At 48.9% G+C, this 18,534-nt stretch overlaps 1 protein-coding gene across 1 annotated transcript in view; it reads right to left on the reverse strand.

The window, feature by feature from the left end:
• LOC138581025 (protein yippee-like 3) overlaps positions 1-18,534 on the reverse strand; it is a 68,673-nt gene that overhangs the window by 39,751 nt on the left and 10,388 nt on the right. Inside the window, exon 2 of the mRNA XM_069652041.1 lies at positions 5,000-5,170. Within this exon, the coding sequence (XP_069508142.1) occupies positions 5,000-5,170 (171 nt within the window). The remainder of the gene's footprint in view (positions 1-4,999; positions 5,171-18,534) is intronic.

The following is an 18,534-nucleotide window of genomic DNA, read 5'->3' on the forward strand; positions in this document are numbered from 1 at the left end:
TTGGGAGCGCACGGTCCCATGAACAGTCAGCGATAGAGTTGCAGCTTTGTATGCATCTAGTGTCTATATATTCATTCTATAGCTGTAGGATTACTTTATTGTCAAGGTGTCTGTCTATAGGTCAAGGATACAAGCATCCGAAGGTTAGTCATGACTGAATGTATAGTGTAGGGACTCGTCCAGTTGCCTTGCAGGGGACGGAGTAAGGGATTGCTGTTCACGCTTTTCTAAAACCTTGAAAGATGCTTACATTTTTACTTCCACAATTAATTGGACATTAGTATTGTGCTCATTTTATTAGGATTTTTGTTCACCGCTGGGCATACCCAGAGTGTCATGATCACCTTATAAGGTTCAAAAGTTGGGAGATGAAACAACTTACGAAATACTTCAGGCTAGGATAAGACTATCAAGATAGACATGCGTTAGCAGGGGAGATGTAGGCTGAATATGTGTGGGGAAACGAGTATGTTGTGAGTCTTTTGGAAAGTCGTGATGGAGTGTGGACGTGAAGAACATGAGAGCCGGCGTGAAGGGACGAACGCGAGAAACCAATTTGAAAACAGCAGGTGGGATTATCCCAGTAATATGGAGGGAACAGCATGAGAACAGACTGACAGGGTCATACTAATTAATGCCCAGATTTGAAAAAGGCACTTGAGCAGAAACACATGACAAGGGCTGACCCACGACGGTGGATAAGAATTCTGTTGGAAATTATAAAGATGAAACTTGTGTCACCTCAGTTAAGAGCATACAATCAAACTTTTTGGATGTGAAGTAGGGTGTTCATGCTGTTGGTGCTCATTGGGTAAATGCTTGATTTGTGTGCATGTTAATTTCAGGGAAGTCATTTCTCCAAAATTCCAGGTGTAGTGAAAGTGACATCACTAACCTCTGATGACATGTGAGGACATTTGACCCCACCCCAAAGTGACATCACAGGAAGCAATGGAACATTGACAAAACAGAAGTGGGATAATGTGATCTACATTTCATACAAGAATTGATCACCATATGTATTGCTAATATCAGTGTGCATCGACCCTTATCACCAACTGCGAACGCAAGCAGACGTCCAAGGCCTAATATGTTTTTATATCGCACTTACGCTTAAGGGCTTCATATAGAACAAATATACATACAATATCATCCAACCTGTGTTGGTACTCGTTTATCAACCTCAGAAGGATGAAGGGCTGAGTTGGCTTGCCAGGATTTGAACCTGCAGATCACACATCGCAGCAGCGAGTGCTCAACCCACTGAGCCATCTTCCTAGGCTATAGTAAAATGAGCAATCACATGTCTGAATGTTCTCAGAAAGCAAATTACACTCTGTAGTGGATACCATTAAACTGGTAACAGATTTCACAGCAGGCCGGTTCATCTGCAGGACTGGTGCAAAGTTGGCCACAAGTCAAGCCTGCGTGGATCTACTTTTCAGGCTGCAGAGGTTGGCAAAATAGATAGCATTGGGAGGGTTCATAACTATTAATGAATAAGTAGTGCAGGGAAAGAAGCGCACTCACAGGTCACAGTATCCTGTACTGGTTACCTCATACATGCACACAGACATCAGCATGCCATGGAGATAGGAAAGAAACACATTACAACAAAGCATCAATTGTGGCACTATGAAATCAAGGGCCTCTATGTGCCATGTTCAAACGTTTCTACACTGTACAAACGCTTTGCAGGTGTTTTTGTCCCAAACAAGCCATCCAGTGCCAGGTGGCCCTTTGTGCTAGCTAGATTTGGCGTCCTGTAAGCTGTAGCCCTCTCTCCAAAGATAACCTCCTGCCCTCCCATTTTCCTCCCCCACCTGCCTCCACCCACCCTCTTCATCTTGCTGACAAGTTTGGTGTTATTGGACACGGGACACGGAGACTGAGTATCCAGTTTCTCGGGTCGAAGTGTAGCCGTGTTTTGGGGGGCTTCTTGATATGTTTTATCTAGCCGCAGTATAGTTGGGGTCACAGGGTCACATGCCCCAGGAGGAGTGCCTTTCTTCGACAATTCCCCTCCTTTCCTGCCACTGTCGGCCTCACCCTCCTGCCAACCTCGGCGGTTTAAACATTAATAAGTTACTGTTCTGACATGTTTGCAAACAGAAGGCTCTGTCGACACACGAGAGACCAGATCTCTCACCTCCCCCATACAAAAAGAAACCGACGCCAAACCCAGTGACCCCGGAGACGAGGTCAGTCACAGCAGGCTACCCGACCCCCTCCCCCCCCCAGCAGCGCCCAGTCGGTGCAACAGGACACCAGCGCGTGCCCTTCCTCCCAGCTGCGCCCGCCAGATAGAAACCGAGCGACCGTAGCCTGGAAATAGCAACAGGCCGACAGAGATCAAGCGCACTTACCCGCGGCCAAGACATTACAGTCCCCACTCTACAAGGGAGCACGACCTCCAGCGTCCCCCAAAAACGTACCAGGCGTAGCAGAGCAGGCAGCTAAAAAAGTTATGCACGTCACCAAACAAGACGAGGCATAAAACAGGGACTTCTAAAAGGGGGTTGCTGCCGGCGATCTTGTAAATACACAAACTGGGGCAAGCCGGGCAGCTTTAGAAGGTCGTGTTGTCCCAATTAAGGAGTCCATGTGTGCTCTGTAAATACAATCTTTTGGTTACAGGACATTTGATGAATACTATAGGCTGAGAAAAGTCAAAACTTCAAAAGGTATGCTTTGCCAAACACAGGAGCAATTCTTTAGCAGCAATAGGCCATGTCAAGTTTCCCAGTTCTATGCGTGAAGCCTTGAGGCAGTCATGATTTTTGCTTCCAGTTGCATGCTCAAACGTGTAGTTTCGTTTCCCCCATTGCATGGGTGCAAGGCACAGCATGCAGTGCGAGAAAAAAAACAGGACTAGCTCAAAGATTCTGCAAGGAACTGGAAAACTTGGCAGCTATATGGGCCCATTAGAAAATTGTGGGCCCAAAAGCAACACTAGCTGCGCAAAAGAAATGTGGGTTGCACATCCCAGGAACCTGCTTGTTTTTTGCATATTTAAGTAACTTTGGGTCTCACCCTAAATGACTAGGGAAATACAGACATGGGCACCTTGCTCTCTATCCTTAGAGAGGCACAGCTCCTCCCTACTGAGGAGGTCCAACCAGAACGAAACAAGTGTCTGGGGTTGCTGTTGGTACTCTTGTTCAGAGGAGAATTGCCAGGCATTTCAGTGCTGGACTGCCCTTGGGCACTACAAAGACTGATACTTAGACATTTCTCCTCTGTGAAAAATAGTGAGCTAAAGACTCTGGGTAAGTGACTCATAACTGGGACTTATGTCCGTCAGAAAGACTCCCAGAACCCCCCAGCCCCTCCTTGTTTGGTGGCACATCACTGACTGCTACTCTTTGGGGAAAAATGCAGATTCTAAAATCGTATGCCAGTAGAAATTGCACAATTATAAATAATTTTCCAGGAGTTAAAATTTACACCAGTCTTATTGTCTGTTTCAATGCCAGTTAACAAAATACAACGGAAAAAAAACAGTCATTCCTATTACATGCCAGAGGGCTGCCTCCATAGTCAGGTCACTTCCAACTAAATTGTATACGAGTGTGGTTGAATTATCTATCATACGGTCAATAATATTAAAGGTGATGCTAAAATATTCTGCTACTAGGATGTTCTCTGTACCCCCTTTTGAGTAAGGCTCAAATAGTTTAGCAAAATTTGCCAGCATTCCACATTACTATGATGGTTTCCTATTGCCCGAGTTAGTCACATCATACTACATCACAGCACCCAGACCACCATCATGCCAGTTTCACATGTCCTCCAGAAACTAGTCCTGCTACGTTCCCATGGTCCATCTAGGTCACCATCTAGGTCACAGACACCTATGGAAGTTTCACACTGGCCCAAGAAAGCGGTTAGTGCTACTTTTCTTATATACTGGGAGGAATACCTCTGGCGCTTCCTGCCCGGACACCAATCCCCATACGCTATGCCTAGTAGTGCATGCACAGCGCGTAATACATTGATTCTGTGCTTCCAGGGGTGCATGCAGGGTAAACCAAGGCGTCAACCACTCCTTCCACCGGGGTCCACCACCAACTGAAGGCACTGATCTGGCCCCATTAAACAGAATGCAGTTAAAAGTCCTGCACGTGCGCGGGGAGGGAGGCCACTGTACCGTTGAGGCTTTGGAACAAATGGTGATCAGACTATGAAAAAAAGTGTGTATGTTCAAAGATTGCACAGAGCCAAACATGGGGAAGAGCGTATTGTGCCTACCAGTAGATCCAAATTGCTGCTGAGGAGGCACAGAGTGGGCTCCTCGGCCTCGGGGCAGCCATGATGCTGCCCCAATACAACAGATGGGGCAACCCACACACAGTGCATTATAAAGGAGTCGCCCCTGTAACTGCACCCCACCGGCGTGAATTGCCTCCAGCTGTGACAGCTTTAGAAGGTCGCAGTTTTGAAAGCTTCTTCCAACAGTCTTTGGTCAGTGGTGCAGGGCTCCTCCTGTGTGAGGTGGGGCCCCAGGAGGTCCGGTCAGTGCCACAGGACCTCAGAGGGATGGAGTATTTATGCGTTAGTCTTTGTCCCAACAGTGTGCAGTGAAGTGATGAGGGCTAGCAGGGTGTGACCTTCTCCCAAGAAGGACTTGGTGACTAATAGAGAACGCCCAGCTGTGTGATCGCCCTCCCAGCGGTACCATGTCAGCGCAACTGGACTCTGCAGTGCGAGCTTGCCACCATAAGCCTGAAAGTGGCCTAGTGCAGGAAAGATGCATACAGTGCAAGTAGAGGCCCATCCATCCCACCCCTGCATTGGAATAATCGCCAAGGAAACCAGGTAAGGTGGAAAGATTAGGCCGTAAGCTTTATTACACACCACAAACCACGATACGTAACAAAATCAGAAGAAATGTTTTGGGGGAGCGGGGGACTTCCTCCAACAGTGCCCTTTTTCAGAAGACCTCCCCCTCCCACCGCCATGACCTTCCCAAGCAATACCAGGCCAGCTGCCTCCTTACTTTAGAAATAAGATCGTCGTGGTTGGCCAAGTGGGCCCTGCAGTGCACGCAGCTGTATCTCCGGTGGCAGTTGTCCAGGTAGGCCTGGAACGTCTTGGGCTTTGAGAGTCGGACCATTATGCAGAGCGCACACGTCAGCCGCGCAGACCTTGCAGAGGACTTTAGAAATACCTGAAAAAGAAAGTAGTGGGAAAAAAAAACAGATCAGAAGTACGATTCGACCACGTCCTCCTCATCGCTGTCACATGATGAAGACCTAAATGCCAGCGTATGGAAGAGAGGCAATGTGTGGCACCACAAGTAGAAACAAAGCGTGGAGCCCCCTTTCCGCATGTGTGTTTTTAAAGTCGTTGAAACACTTGCATCACATTGGTTTAGTAAGTGGCAGGAGTAGCTGCGCGACTGGAGCACTGAAAGGATTTGGAACAAGCGCGTTTTCTTAGCCTCCCAGGCAGTGAGACTGACAAAGGACTGGAGACGGCCGATGCTGCTGGAAGGTTCCAGATGACCTTCGTGGGTACTGGTCTGAGCAAAGGAGTTCATCTTACTACAAGCTACTTGTGAGGGATGGGTGCCAAGGGGGGGTGGGAGGGGTCAGAAGGCCGCGGTCCGATTTAGAGCGATGGTGAAGGGGTCAGAAGAGTGATGGTAATGGGAGAGGTAAGGGACCCATCGAGGAGCTCAGATGGGAGGAGTCAGATGGCTTTCGATTTGCGATTGGTGGATTCTTTTCAGCTTGATACATTTGAATTGTCACACAGGAATGCAGGTCAAAAGTAGCAGAGCCCATATCCCAGTTCTGCCTCAATTATGCCCCACCCCTCAAGTCACCCCAGAGGCTAGATTTCATAGCACGCACTATACCTACAGTCTGGGTATTTGGGCCCACAGCGTGGCCATGACCACGAGGCCAGAGTGGGTCCGACCACTGAGCGACCAACCCTCTGACCAGAGTACAGCTGCAAGAGAAAGATTAGTCAGGCAACCTGAAAAAAAGATGCACTCACCAACAAGGAATGGCCGGCCACCAATCTCCTACATTCATAGCTTATGACACCACAACAAGACACCAAGGCCTGACTTTAGGGGGCAGATGTAGGGGTGAAGTCTATTACACGATTGCATATGTCCTCCCACCCTATTACTTCTTAATCCCCCTGACCTTTACCTTTTTTATTAATCCTCCAATACCTGGTCACCCTTCCACAGAGGACTTTATGCAGCTTGCCCACCTCACCGACCATCCAAGGGGATCACACAGCAGGCCCCCTGAAACGGCCATGCCAAGCAGGTCCTGCTTCACGCCCTGTGCTCCTTATACTGAGCTAGGGGATAGCTCAGAGGAGACCCTACCCCCCCCCAGCCAGGCCTGGTTCTTCACTTCCAATGTGTCGCCCTTGCAATAGGCCTCTGTAAATACTTCTACTCTACTTCATCAGTTCACTACTTATGTGAATAAATTGCACATGTAAATAATCACCGATTAAACTTACAGATCCTATGCATCTGTAAATTATCCCATGTCTGCAAATATGTACAATATAATATATGCCAAACTTATGTTTTCTATTGTTGTCTGTACCGCATTAACTGTTTCCCAGAGCCCAGATATCCACGTCTTTGGCGCTCTCTTAAGTGTTGAATAAATAAATCTAGACCTGTACCTTACTACAAGGTTCCATCACCAGGGCTCAAGTCGAGGGTACACACGGGTGGACTGAGTCCCTCCCGCCCCCCACTTATTTCAGAAGTCCCCACTTTTTTTGAGAGGGGGGCCTTAATACGGTAATTTCTGGTGATACCAGACATCCCTATACACAGAACCTTGAGATCCATGAGACGTGCCCTGCCCCCACGCCGCCATTCCTGATGGGCAGGCCAGCCTTGGGTCTCCTCTCTCCTATGGGTCCCCAGGGTCCCCATGGGGTGCCACCCACCACAACTTCCAAGAGAAAGGGCCCATCGTCCAGTGGCGTGTGAAATAGACTGTTTCTTCGACGCATGCCCAGCTGCGCAGATTCCACTCTGGCCAGCAAGCAACAGGGCCCCGTCCGCTCCATTCGCTGTGCAGCACTGCAGGCAGGGGCTGTCCCATCAATGTCCAATGGTCCGCTGCAAATGCACCTCTGTCTTCATCCGGGTTGGTGTTACACCCTGCTGGCATCACGTGATGGGAGCTGAAGCCCACCCCGCGTGTTGAGAGGGAAGGGAGAAGCAAACAAACGAAGCATGCACGGTGTAAACAGGGCAATGCCGGTGAGATACCCAACAAGTGAGTGTGGTTCTTGCATGGCGGTATTAGCAAGGCCTGTAACATCCTCCCCACCCATGTGGTGAGCGGGAAGCTAGGCTGCATCACATTGGCGATCTTGCCTGTATATTTTTGTAAATGCCCATTACTGTCCAAATGCCAATTGTATAATAACCACGTGTATCATACTGTATCTCACCTTGTAACATGTACTTTAAGAAAAGCGCCCAGATACCTTTGGGCTCGGTGCGCTATACAAGCAAATAAAAAACAAAACAAAGGCTATAACGACCCCACACAAGCCCCCAGTGTCAGCCGCTGTGCTGCCCATCCACGATACGCCCGGCGCAAGCAAGGCCCCTAAAGTGCGACGCTGTGCAGCAGTGTCTGCCATAGTGTTACAGACAGCGCGAAAACAGCACACTGGTATACAGAGCCGGGTAGGCTCTGACAGCAGATCGTACAATGCCCAAAACAGAGGTGCGCAATCAGCGGGCGAGGAGCAAGCCCCGCTGACTGCTGATGAATGGACTGATCGCATCAGAAAGCCCTGCCCAAACCCACCAGTTGAGATCGAAAGTGAGCTGGCAGCAAGGAAGAGCCGCCAAGACGTCCTCAGCACGACACAGAACCAGGTAGCCCACAAAGCCACCAGATGTGAGAGAGGATAATATGGTAGTGCATGCTCACGTGCAGAGACAAGGAGAAACTGGAGAGCAATCCTATCAGAAGAATCTACCGTTAGATCAAATCCTGGTGATGGGCCGACAGAGGGAACCCACAGACTAGAAAGTTGCAGAATGGGAAGTAGCCATGAGTAGACTGCCGATCTGCAACTTAAAAAGTTTCAGTCATGACCAAGCCTTGGTGAAAGAACCGCCAACAACCCGCAAAACACTGGAAGGACAGGCAACACGAATCCTGCAAATTGTGTGAAGGCCCATGGCAAAGAGTGCCACCATGTCTAGTGCTAGGAGCCACCGACGAAAATGCAAACGTCTCAACTACTTTGCGGCAGTCTGCCATAACCTACCACCTCAGAAGGAAACCAAGTGATAAAGCGCCAACACGTACAAACAGGGAAAGCAAGAGCTGTAGCAGTGGATCAAAGAAGACCCATCGGAAGAGGAGTCTTCGCCAGAGGCCAGAAAATCGGCCCAAGAAACGCAGTGGGCACATCCATAGGATATCCACCCTTAAGCCAAGCAAGAAATCACAACAAGAAGAAGAAAACTGCTCAACCAACGTGCCTGGTTCTAGCAGATAGGATCCCCATAAAAGTGGTGATAGGCACCAGAGGGACAGTGAACGTAAGGCCCCTAGTGAAATTCGAAGACCTAAAACCGCTACCTCAGCTCCAGAACAAGAAGGTGCCGCTGTTTGCCTATGGATGCAAGAAGCCCCTGCCTGTAATATGAAATTATTCCGGTCTGACCTGACCCACAATGGAACCACTTACAGGACCAGCATTTATGTGGTCGACGTAGGGATGGAGAACGCCATGAGCTGCGGGACAGTGGAGAAACTTAAGCCGATCGACTTTGCATTTAGGATCAACTCGCCAAAATTGACAAGACTGCTACAAAAGCATGGCAAGTTGTTCCAAGGGATTGGATGGTCAAACTACACACTGACCAGACTGTTGAGCCTAGTGCAGTATGACACCGCTTTGTTCCTTTAGACCTACGAGAAGTCGTAGAAGCCAAGCTAGAGAAATTAGAAAGCATGGGGATCACTGAGAAAACCTCTGGCCCCACCCCATAGGTGTCCCCCATGGTAGTAACACAAAAGACCAAACAGCCAAATGCCGTCCGCATCTATATAGATATGCTGCTCCCAAATGTGGCGATAGGGTGTGAAGGCCACATAATACCAACTATTGTCAACTGAACATAGACCTGACAGCTGCAACATGTTTAGTAAGCTAGAACTATGCTCTGGTTATCACCAGATATGCCTAGCACCTTAATCAAGATGCATCATGACATTCTCATCCCATCTCAGTCTCTGGAGGTATCGCAGGCGGAACTTCGGGATATCCTCGGCAGCTAAGGTTTTCCAGAAAGATTCAAAGTGATGCACGACCTAGCTAGCATGACAAACGTCAGTGACAACATCTACGGAAAGAGGCCACAAAAACACCGACTGGCTGGAACCAGTGCTACAACGTCTGGAGGAATCCGGCTGTGAATTTGGAAAGAGCGAACTTTCACCTGACCCTGCCAAAGTTGGAGATTAAAGGAGCCAAAGCCCCTCCAACAGCATCCAAAATCGGAAGCTTCATGGGCATGGCCACTGCGCCAGGTTCATTCCTGATCTGGCCATAGTCGCAGCCGCGGCTGAGAGAACCGACCCAGAAAGAAGTACCCTGGGAATCGGGTGATGAAGAAAGCCTTTCAGCAGATCAAAGACTCATCAGGGGAAAGCAAAGATGGCGTTCAACATGGACCAAAGCACAGAACTATTGGTGGATGCCAGCCCCGTTGGCCTGGGGAGGTTTTGACCCAAGTAGACCAAGAACACCCCATAGTCCCCATCGCGTTCGGAAGCCGAGCAACCAAACAGAAAATGCGCTCAGAAGGAAACTCTGCAATATTGCAATATTTGGGGGGTGCCAGCACTTCTAGGCATACCTTCTAGGCTAGCTAGCCAATGTTATTTACAGATCACAAGCCGTTGATCCTGATTTTCAAAGATCACCACACCAACCAGTCAGATTAGGACAGGGAATGCTGCAACTGCAGCCATTTGACATAAAAGTCATACACCGAGCAGGAGCAGATAACCCTGCAGACTACTTGTCCCGGGACCAACGACCAGCAACACAAGAGCGAGAATACGCGCAAGAGACTGCTCTGCAGTAGCGTGCACCTGCCCGAAAGCAATAACCCTACCAGAGATAGTGGAAGAAACAAACAGAAGGACTTGTGTCTGCAACGAGTGAAGCAAATGATACAGTCCAGGGACTAAGAACTTTGGCGGCCATGACACCTCACTACAGCAGCACAAGAAAAGCTGAAGGCGCTATTCGGGATCAGAAACAAATTAACCAACTCCGTAGAAGGAGTCATCCTAAAAGGGCACTGCATCGTGCTACCTGAGGTGCTGGAGGAACAGACACTCTGATGGCACACTAAGGGCACCAAGGGACTAAAGTCCCGCATCTGGATGCCCAAGATTCAACAGTTTCCTGAACGTCGTTGAAGCTTGTGTAGCATGTCAATCCTCCCAATGGCACCGGATCCCATAGCCAGAGATGATGGGAGACATCAGCATGGATTTTTGCACAGTAGCGAACAAAAGCCATCTACTCGTTAGAGTTCAGCCGGTAGCCTGAGGTCGAACCCATTAAGTCCACTGATGCTTTGTCGGTCAAAATCGCTGTGGAGAAGAAGTTGCAGTTCATGGCCAGCAGAGCAAAATGAAAAGCACCAATGAACCCCCATTCACCAGTCGAGAACGGCAGAACTTCCTAGAGAACCTCAACATTCGCCACCAGAAAATCACCACGTGCCGGCCACGAGTCAACAGCGATGCTGAAAGGTTTATAGGATCTTTAAACAAGATCATACGAATCTCCAAGGACCAACAGCTGTGGCTGCCAGCAGTATATCCTACGGTCTTAACAGCAGACCCCCACCACATGGCCACCAGAATAAGCCCTGCAACGCTGATGTTTGGCGTACCAATTCAAGCAGAACTTCCCCTTCACCCGAATTGGGTGGTTCCATAGATGGACATGGAACACACAGAACAAGGAAACAGCACAGAGGAAAACCGTGCCCGTCAGGCACAACACCAAGAACCCCAGACAGGAGACACCATGCTAGTAAAGAATCAAGACCCACCTAAGAGGATAGTCACACCCCTGGTTCGTGATAGAGACTGACCATAGCATGGTGATTGCGGACAGGACGCAAGGTGGTCACCTGAAACATATCCCACTTCCGAAAATTGCCCGACACTACGGAAAGACAAAGCAACAGACATCAGGAGGCAAGTAGGCGCCCACCCATCGGGAGGAAGACATGGGAGGAGAGGAAACGGCGAGGAACAAGGACATGGTGGCCAGGGACCGCTCCAGCCCTAGTACCATGCCATAGTACCCTGAGAGGGCAAGAGGCTAACTCCCCATAGAGTAGGGGGGATCTTGCTATAAGCTGAGAGAGCAGCCTCAACCCTCATCCGACTCCAAGGGTATGTACTCAATCGGATGTACCACCAGGAGAAGTGCCATGGTGAGGGACATGACTGAGTCATCAGAACTTACGCCCCATAGCTGTTAAGTGACTATTGTTTAACAATGGACGTTTTGGAGGAATGTGGTGTTACGCCGTCCTGGCATCACGTGATGGGAGGGGGGAGCACACCCCACATGATAAGGGGAAGGAGGGGAGAAGCAAATTAAAGAGGCACTTGCACAAAAAACTGGGCAGTGCCAGTGAGATACTAACATGTGTGAGCGTGCTTCTTGCATTGCGGTATTAACAAGGCCTGTAACATCCTCCCCACACATGCAGTGAGCGGGAAGTTAGCCCGCATCACATAGGCCTCACTGATCATGCTGCCTGGGGCTTCACCCTTCTCAGACCAGTCTGTTCTGGCCCCCAGACGGGCCACTTGGTTTACAGGCGGTTCCACCTGGTCATGGAGGCCCTGGCAGAGGCTGGATAGCCATGTTTTCACCCAGGCTGAACCAGGCACACGTCCCAGGACTTTGTCATATATGCCCGTGGTTATGATTAATTCAAAACCTTCCAGGCATCATCTTTGTTTTGCTAAAGTCACCCCGAGTGGGACGGATATGCCCCTGCGTGGGTCCCGAGCCTGCTCAACCTAGAGATCCAAGCACTGATGACGCCCAATAAGGCGTAAACATGTCTGGGGATGCTTGCGGTCTCGTGCAGAAGGGATGTGACCTAGCAGTTCGGGCTGGACTGACCCTTTTAGGGTAGGGCATAGCCCGATTTGCATATGGTTCCCCCCCCCCCTTCTGTAATGGCTTGGCAGGCTCAACAATGATAGTCTACAGGGTTACCCAGAGCTGTGTCCGTGGTTACGATCAATTCAAAACCTTGGAGCCATCACAACAGAAATGGGGAGAATGTATTCCCATAGGGTTGCATTGGGGTTATAATTATATCAAATAGTACACAGTAAAAAATAGAACTATTTTTTATGGAAAAATCAGGAGTCTCCCACCTAAATCGGAAGGGGTGGCATGTACGATTAGTTTTTCTCCAGTCTGGTTGTATGCCTCCAAAACCACTGCTTCCTTCCAGGAAAACCCTCGCGTGCGCCCCATGTTTTACAATCTTCTGGATCTACAGTTCTGGCCCCCAGGCAAGCAGACTCCATCAAGAGCGTGTGGGTGCCCGGGCTGCACCAGGCCTGCAACCCGGGGTGCGCAGTTATCCCTGGGCCACTCCTAGCATTTGCAGTCCAGCGAACAGGGATCTTCACCCAGCAGGGGGGGGGCGGCAGCACCCCCCCCCCCAGAGCCTCAACTGCTCAGCTTGCTCCCTCTCTCCCCGACCGTTATTTTTAATGCAGTTTTCCTGTAGGTCTACTTCACAGGCCAGGCATAGGGTTGTCCGTTTTTACGGACCCAAAACATTCCACGTAGCCCCATGGAGGAGATGGATGGTGAGGGAATAGGTAAGTCACAGTAAAAACACGTGTAAGTATGTATGTTAAATAAAGTATTTTCCACCCTAGTGTCTGCGTCATCCTTTATTGACCTGCTTTCCCTTAGGATGTGAGGGACACAACCCTGCTTAGCAGCACCCTAACCAGTACAGGAGGCCTATTAATTTATAACGCGTTTATACGAGAGTTTCCAAGCGCGGGATCGGGATTCGAACCACTGTTTGCTGCGTTGTCTTGCTTCCAAGACAAACGCGTTGCCCCTGAGCTATCCTTCCTCCCATTTACTAACACATACTGGAACACAAGGCACGACTGGAAAAGTGCGAGAGCGTGGTTAGCTTCAAGACAAGAGTACACACACCCCCACACCCCTTTTGGTACCAAGGGGGGGATAGGGCTGGGGCTGTCCCGACTCCACCGCTCCATCCCTGCACATTAAGTCATTTGTTTTTAAGCACTTCTTGGTGATTTTTTTAGGCTCTTGCAGACACGCAGGTTCATGGCACCACAATGGAAACAAGACAAACGTAGCATATAATAGCGGGAACAGAGGCGAGATAATACCAACCTTTCACAGCGATACAAATACATTACAGTTTAAAAATGCTCCTTTAACAACCGGTACTGCGTTTGCGTTCAAGGTGTTTCAATGAGCGTCAGTCAAGATGTTGAATATTCTGTGGGAAAGAACAGTTTTAACGGCTTCACAGAAGGTAAGGTGGCATTCCTCTTCTCTGGGCCAATTGGAAGATTGGTCCTTTGGGTCCAATGACATCTAGTGATTTTCTGGCGTTCAGTGGTCTTTTGGATGTAGCCATGCCAATCTTCACTGCTTTTTCAGATCTTAGGCTCCAGCTTAAGGTGTATCGTGAACCAAACTTCCACTGGATTATTAAGTATTATGTTAGCATAACACAATAGTGCCAATTTAAATGTACGTTGCAAGGATGAAAGACGTTCATAGAAATATCTGCTCCACGTGCATTAAACCACAGCTATTTTGGCTGTCATTTACTTCATTAAGTTACAACGGGCCTCATCACGAGTTTGGAGTTGTGTAGAAAATGTGAGGCGATGGTATTGCCTCCTTTTTTTTCAGTCCTGCGGATTATGAGTTAGCAAACAAGTGGTAATGTGTCCAGAATATTTATGGAGACATCGCCTCCATTCCCCTACAAAATCAGATCGTTCTTGAGAACGGTGAGCAAATACAGCTCTGCGCCAGGCAGAGGCTCGCGAGCAGAGAGAAGAGGAAGGAGTCTTGTGAGTAAACACGGGTGGGGGAGGGAGGGTTTGTTTTGAGAGCTCAGCGATGAGAAACCACATGAGGAAGCAGCAAGAGCAGCAGCAGCGTAACTGCCCACACAGCTGGTGAAATCAGGGCGCTGTGGTCTAGGCGTAACGGGGCAGAGAGCAGCAAGGGCAGGGGGTGCAAAGAAGGGGGGTTCTTAGTAAGGCACAGTGTTGTAACGGATCACATCGGTGCCTGGTTAGTTAGTTCAGTCAGTGGTTTGATGCGTAAAGGGCACCCCTTTCTTGTGAATAAGGGGCACACACAAGTGCGAAGTTCTGCGTACATTGCTATGCGTATGGTGCCACAAGCGACTTGTCACGAGTAAAGTGACGTGGCCTTTGGTCTTGATACATGGCCGAGTGCAACGTTATGGGCCCAATGTTGCCAAGTGGTGCTTTAGGCGCTGCATGGCATTGGTGATGTTGGGGGCGAGTCGGAGCTCTGTGGGGCACAAGGACATCTGTATATAACCACTGCTGGTCATGTGGGATCTAGCAGAGGTTCAAAAGCAGTGCCAACGTTGAGATCTGCGACTGGGGATGCGGAAAAGGGCCTGGAAGACAGCAATACGTATCACTGGGCACGGGGAAATGGGCACTGCAAGCTATTGAGCATCAATCGAGACGGGGGGGGGGGAGGGGAGCACGTGGCCATCTATTTAAACCTTTATACGACGCTCACCATACCTAGAGGGTCTCGGAATGCTTTCACAAAGTTCAAGGGGAGAAGGGGAAAAAGAAGAGACATTGTTGGGTAGAACAGGATAGGAAGATCACAAAAGGTAAGATAGTAGGGGGAATGGCTGAATTAGGTGGGCAGGCGGTAAGGTTTTAGGGTTTTGTGGGAGGTGTCAAACACCCACGGTGGGGTGGGAGAGTATTCCAGGCCCTGGTGGCCTTAAGGGGGGGCCGGGGAGCACACGGTACGGGCTGCTCCCCACAGAGGTTTTGGGCACTGCACCCCGCCAGAAAGGGATAGATTGCCCTCTGTTTGTATATACACAGGTGCCCACGAAGGTCCACGAACTTTTACAGGTTAACGCAGTTCCACGTTGCTGGTCCTTCGCCAGCACCCGCTGCTGTGGTGGCAGCCTAGGGGGCACTCGGGAGGTAAGCAGGAGGTAAGCAAGGTTGGGAAATAGAGGGTAAGGAGGGGGAGGGGCTATCCCGGGGGTATAACAAAAAAGGATTAAGCATAGGATTATACATTTCATTAAGAGGATGTGAGCTAGGAGGTAGTGTGGGTATCACTTTACTCACCTTCCAGTCGTGTCTCCTGGCCACTGCCTTATTTTCTTCGTAGCTCTGGTTGGGAGAGAGTGTGCTGGCTGTGAGTTAGCAGGAGGCGATGGGGGTGGGGGGGAGCCACAGTGGGTGGTGAGCCTCAGGGCAGTACCCCTGGCAGTGTGGTCAAAGGGTTCAAGGTGCGAGAGGATTGAGGGGTGCAGCCCAAGGAGGACCATGGTCACCTTTGGGGGTAGGTATGAGGGCCCAGTACAGCCGCAAGTTTGTCCACAGGGGGAGGGGAGTCGGCTGAGCGCCGTCACCCAGGGAGAAACAGAAACAGCACTGGGGAGGGGCTAGGGAGGCCCCCTCTACATCACTAGCAGAAAGGGATGGTGCGTCCCTAGGGCATATATCTCGGTGTAGGGAGATGGCTGGAACGCTGTCATCTGCAGAGATGGGGAGAGATTCTGGACGCCCCCAAGCGGCAATCAAGGAGCAGGAAGAGTTTGACAGCCTCCCCACCCCCCCACCGCCTTGAAGGTGCATTGGTGTTTGGGGAGGGTGAGGATGAGGTTGGTGGTGAAGGAGGTTGCATATGTATACTACACATTAAAGAGTAATAATTAAAATAATGAATAGGAAGGAAGAGTGGATATCCCAGGTGATAACAGGATGGGACTGGTAATGTTCATGAAAGAAATACCATTTGAGAACTTGAGGGGTAAGACGCTGGATTGGAAGGGATGAGATGGAGAGGGATCGTGGGGAGGAGACTGATGTGATTTGTGAAGGCATTTACAACATGCCGCTACACAAATCAAGGAGGGACAAGACGAGTGAGGGAACATAGAACAACGATATTACTAAGGCTTATAGAACGATGATATTACTAAGGCTTATAGAACGACAATATTACTAAGGCTTGTGTCATTAGGATTGTGCAAGTGAGTGGGAGAGGGAACTGACAGGGGATTAAAAGGGAAGTGTGATATGGGCAGGCATCTGATTGTCCTCATCCAAAACATGATGTGTCAAAGTAATGTTACGTCTCATCACCGGCCCGGAAATGTACATTGCATAGCTTGGGAAGTTGGGATAGGTGAAAGTGGGACCCCTTTGTCAGAAAGTAGGTGGATTTTTTTGACACTTTGTCAACGACATCGAATGACATAGCAATTTGTGGTATATGCATAAACAAAAAAAACATGTATTGCGTTACTGTGTAAGGGCTCAAGCCACGACAAGCGGCCTACTGCAAAATGGTTGACAGCTGCCTTGGTCATGCTAGCCCTGGTCTAAAAGGTTGCCTTTAGAGACCATCCTGTGGCCATCTGATCATCGAACTACACTTAAGTCATTCCCACATCAGACGTCATCGCTCTGTTAAAGTCATCAGCAAATGTCTCCGAATGGTGGGTGATTTGAGGATGAGAGCTTAAGATGACTTAATGAATATGCAAACAGCATCCCTATTTTAAAAAACTTTTTTCCTGATGCTTTTAGGATGACTTGCTGATCAAGAGATTGCGCGTTTGTCCCTGATGATTTGGGGGTCGACCTGCTGATTACTTCAAGAGCATTGCCATGAAACATGTTTCTTCTTGAGGATTACTTACTGATTACTTCAGAACATGTAGTCATTCCGCTTTTGCTTAGTTTGGCAATGGTAAAACCTGAGATTATGTTGGGCCAAAGGGGAAGCCAGAGGCCTAAACGTAGCATACACCCCCCTGGGTGAGAATCCTTTGCCATCCCATTCAAAATCAGGAACCCAGCACCCTCAAAAATACATTTCCATGATGACTGCACCAATATATGCCAGTATTCAAGTGTACTCCACACAGTATTCATGTTTGCTTTGCGCACAATCCAACAATCAATAACAACCATAACCAAAAGGACCTCCCACCATAAAACATTTTCCAAAAAAGAAAGCAATAAACAGAACCACAAAGTCCCCATCAACCGAGGTCTCAACTACCCACAATCTAACAAATACAAGCCACAAACTAATATTAAATATTAAAAGACCAAGAAACCCACCAATCGTGACACCCACTCAAAGGAACACATCCCACACATCACATGCCTCGCCACAAGAAAGACAAAGAAGCCAGGACAACAGAAATAAGAAAACCCAAACCACTTTAGGAAGGCACTGACCAGCATGACCCCGCAAACCCCAAAAAAACCCACTGAGATGGCCCATGGAGCCATACCAATAACAGAAAAGAGACCACATTGCTCGATACCTGTCCACATACGACGTGGTAAACAAAAACAGCACAGCAACAACGAATCGACAGCCAACAAGCGTCACGAATACAGACCCAACCAGGGCACCAAACAGAACTAACCATTGCAACCCGGTTTCCCCCATGGACATTAACACAACAAGAACAAGGGACAAATGGAATTCATCTCCCTCTACACCCCCTATATCACCAAGACTGGAACAACAGAGGGGTAGCTACCCTATTTAACACCCAGAACGAACCTGGAACAAACCAACCCCACCATAAACCTTATCGTCTATTGGGCAAAGACTGACAAACAAAGAACCACCCTACCCAAAAGACTCAACCGGCGAAAACCCAACCAACACCACACGAGTCAGAATAAACAATACTAACACAAAAGGGAAATCGAGCAAGCTACACTACAGCCTCCTGAACGTTAGATCCATGGCACAACACAACAGAAAGCAATGACTTAAGCAAAGGAGGCACAGACATGCTCTTCCTTACCCTGGCTATCAAACAACTATAAAGCCACCACGAACAAAGCAATACCCAATCAATTATAAATTAATACAAGACAGAAAACTGAAGAGGCAGAATCGCAATTATACACAAAACTGAGCATCTCAAATCACCACAACCAATGCGGAAGACTATGAATCCCTCCTAATCAAGATTGAACTCCATGACCAATCCAACATAGTATCCCTCCTGATCTACAGACCATCTCTTTACAACTCAATTTTGCAACAAAACTAGCAGATGAGGCCACCATGCTATCAACCCACCACAACAACCTAGTCATACTGGGAGTTTAACATATGGTTTGAAAAAGAAAATGTGTACACAGCAAACTCACTCTGTGCACTCCTGGA

This window comes from Ambystoma mexicanum, chromosome 3p, assembly GCF_040938575.1.
Source record: "Ambystoma mexicanum isolate Mex_15411 chromosome 3p, UKY_AmexF1_1, whole genome shotgun sequence".
Classification (NCBI taxonomy): Eukaryota; Metazoa; Chordata; class Amphibia; order Caudata; family Ambystomatidae; genus Ambystoma; species Ambystoma mexicanum.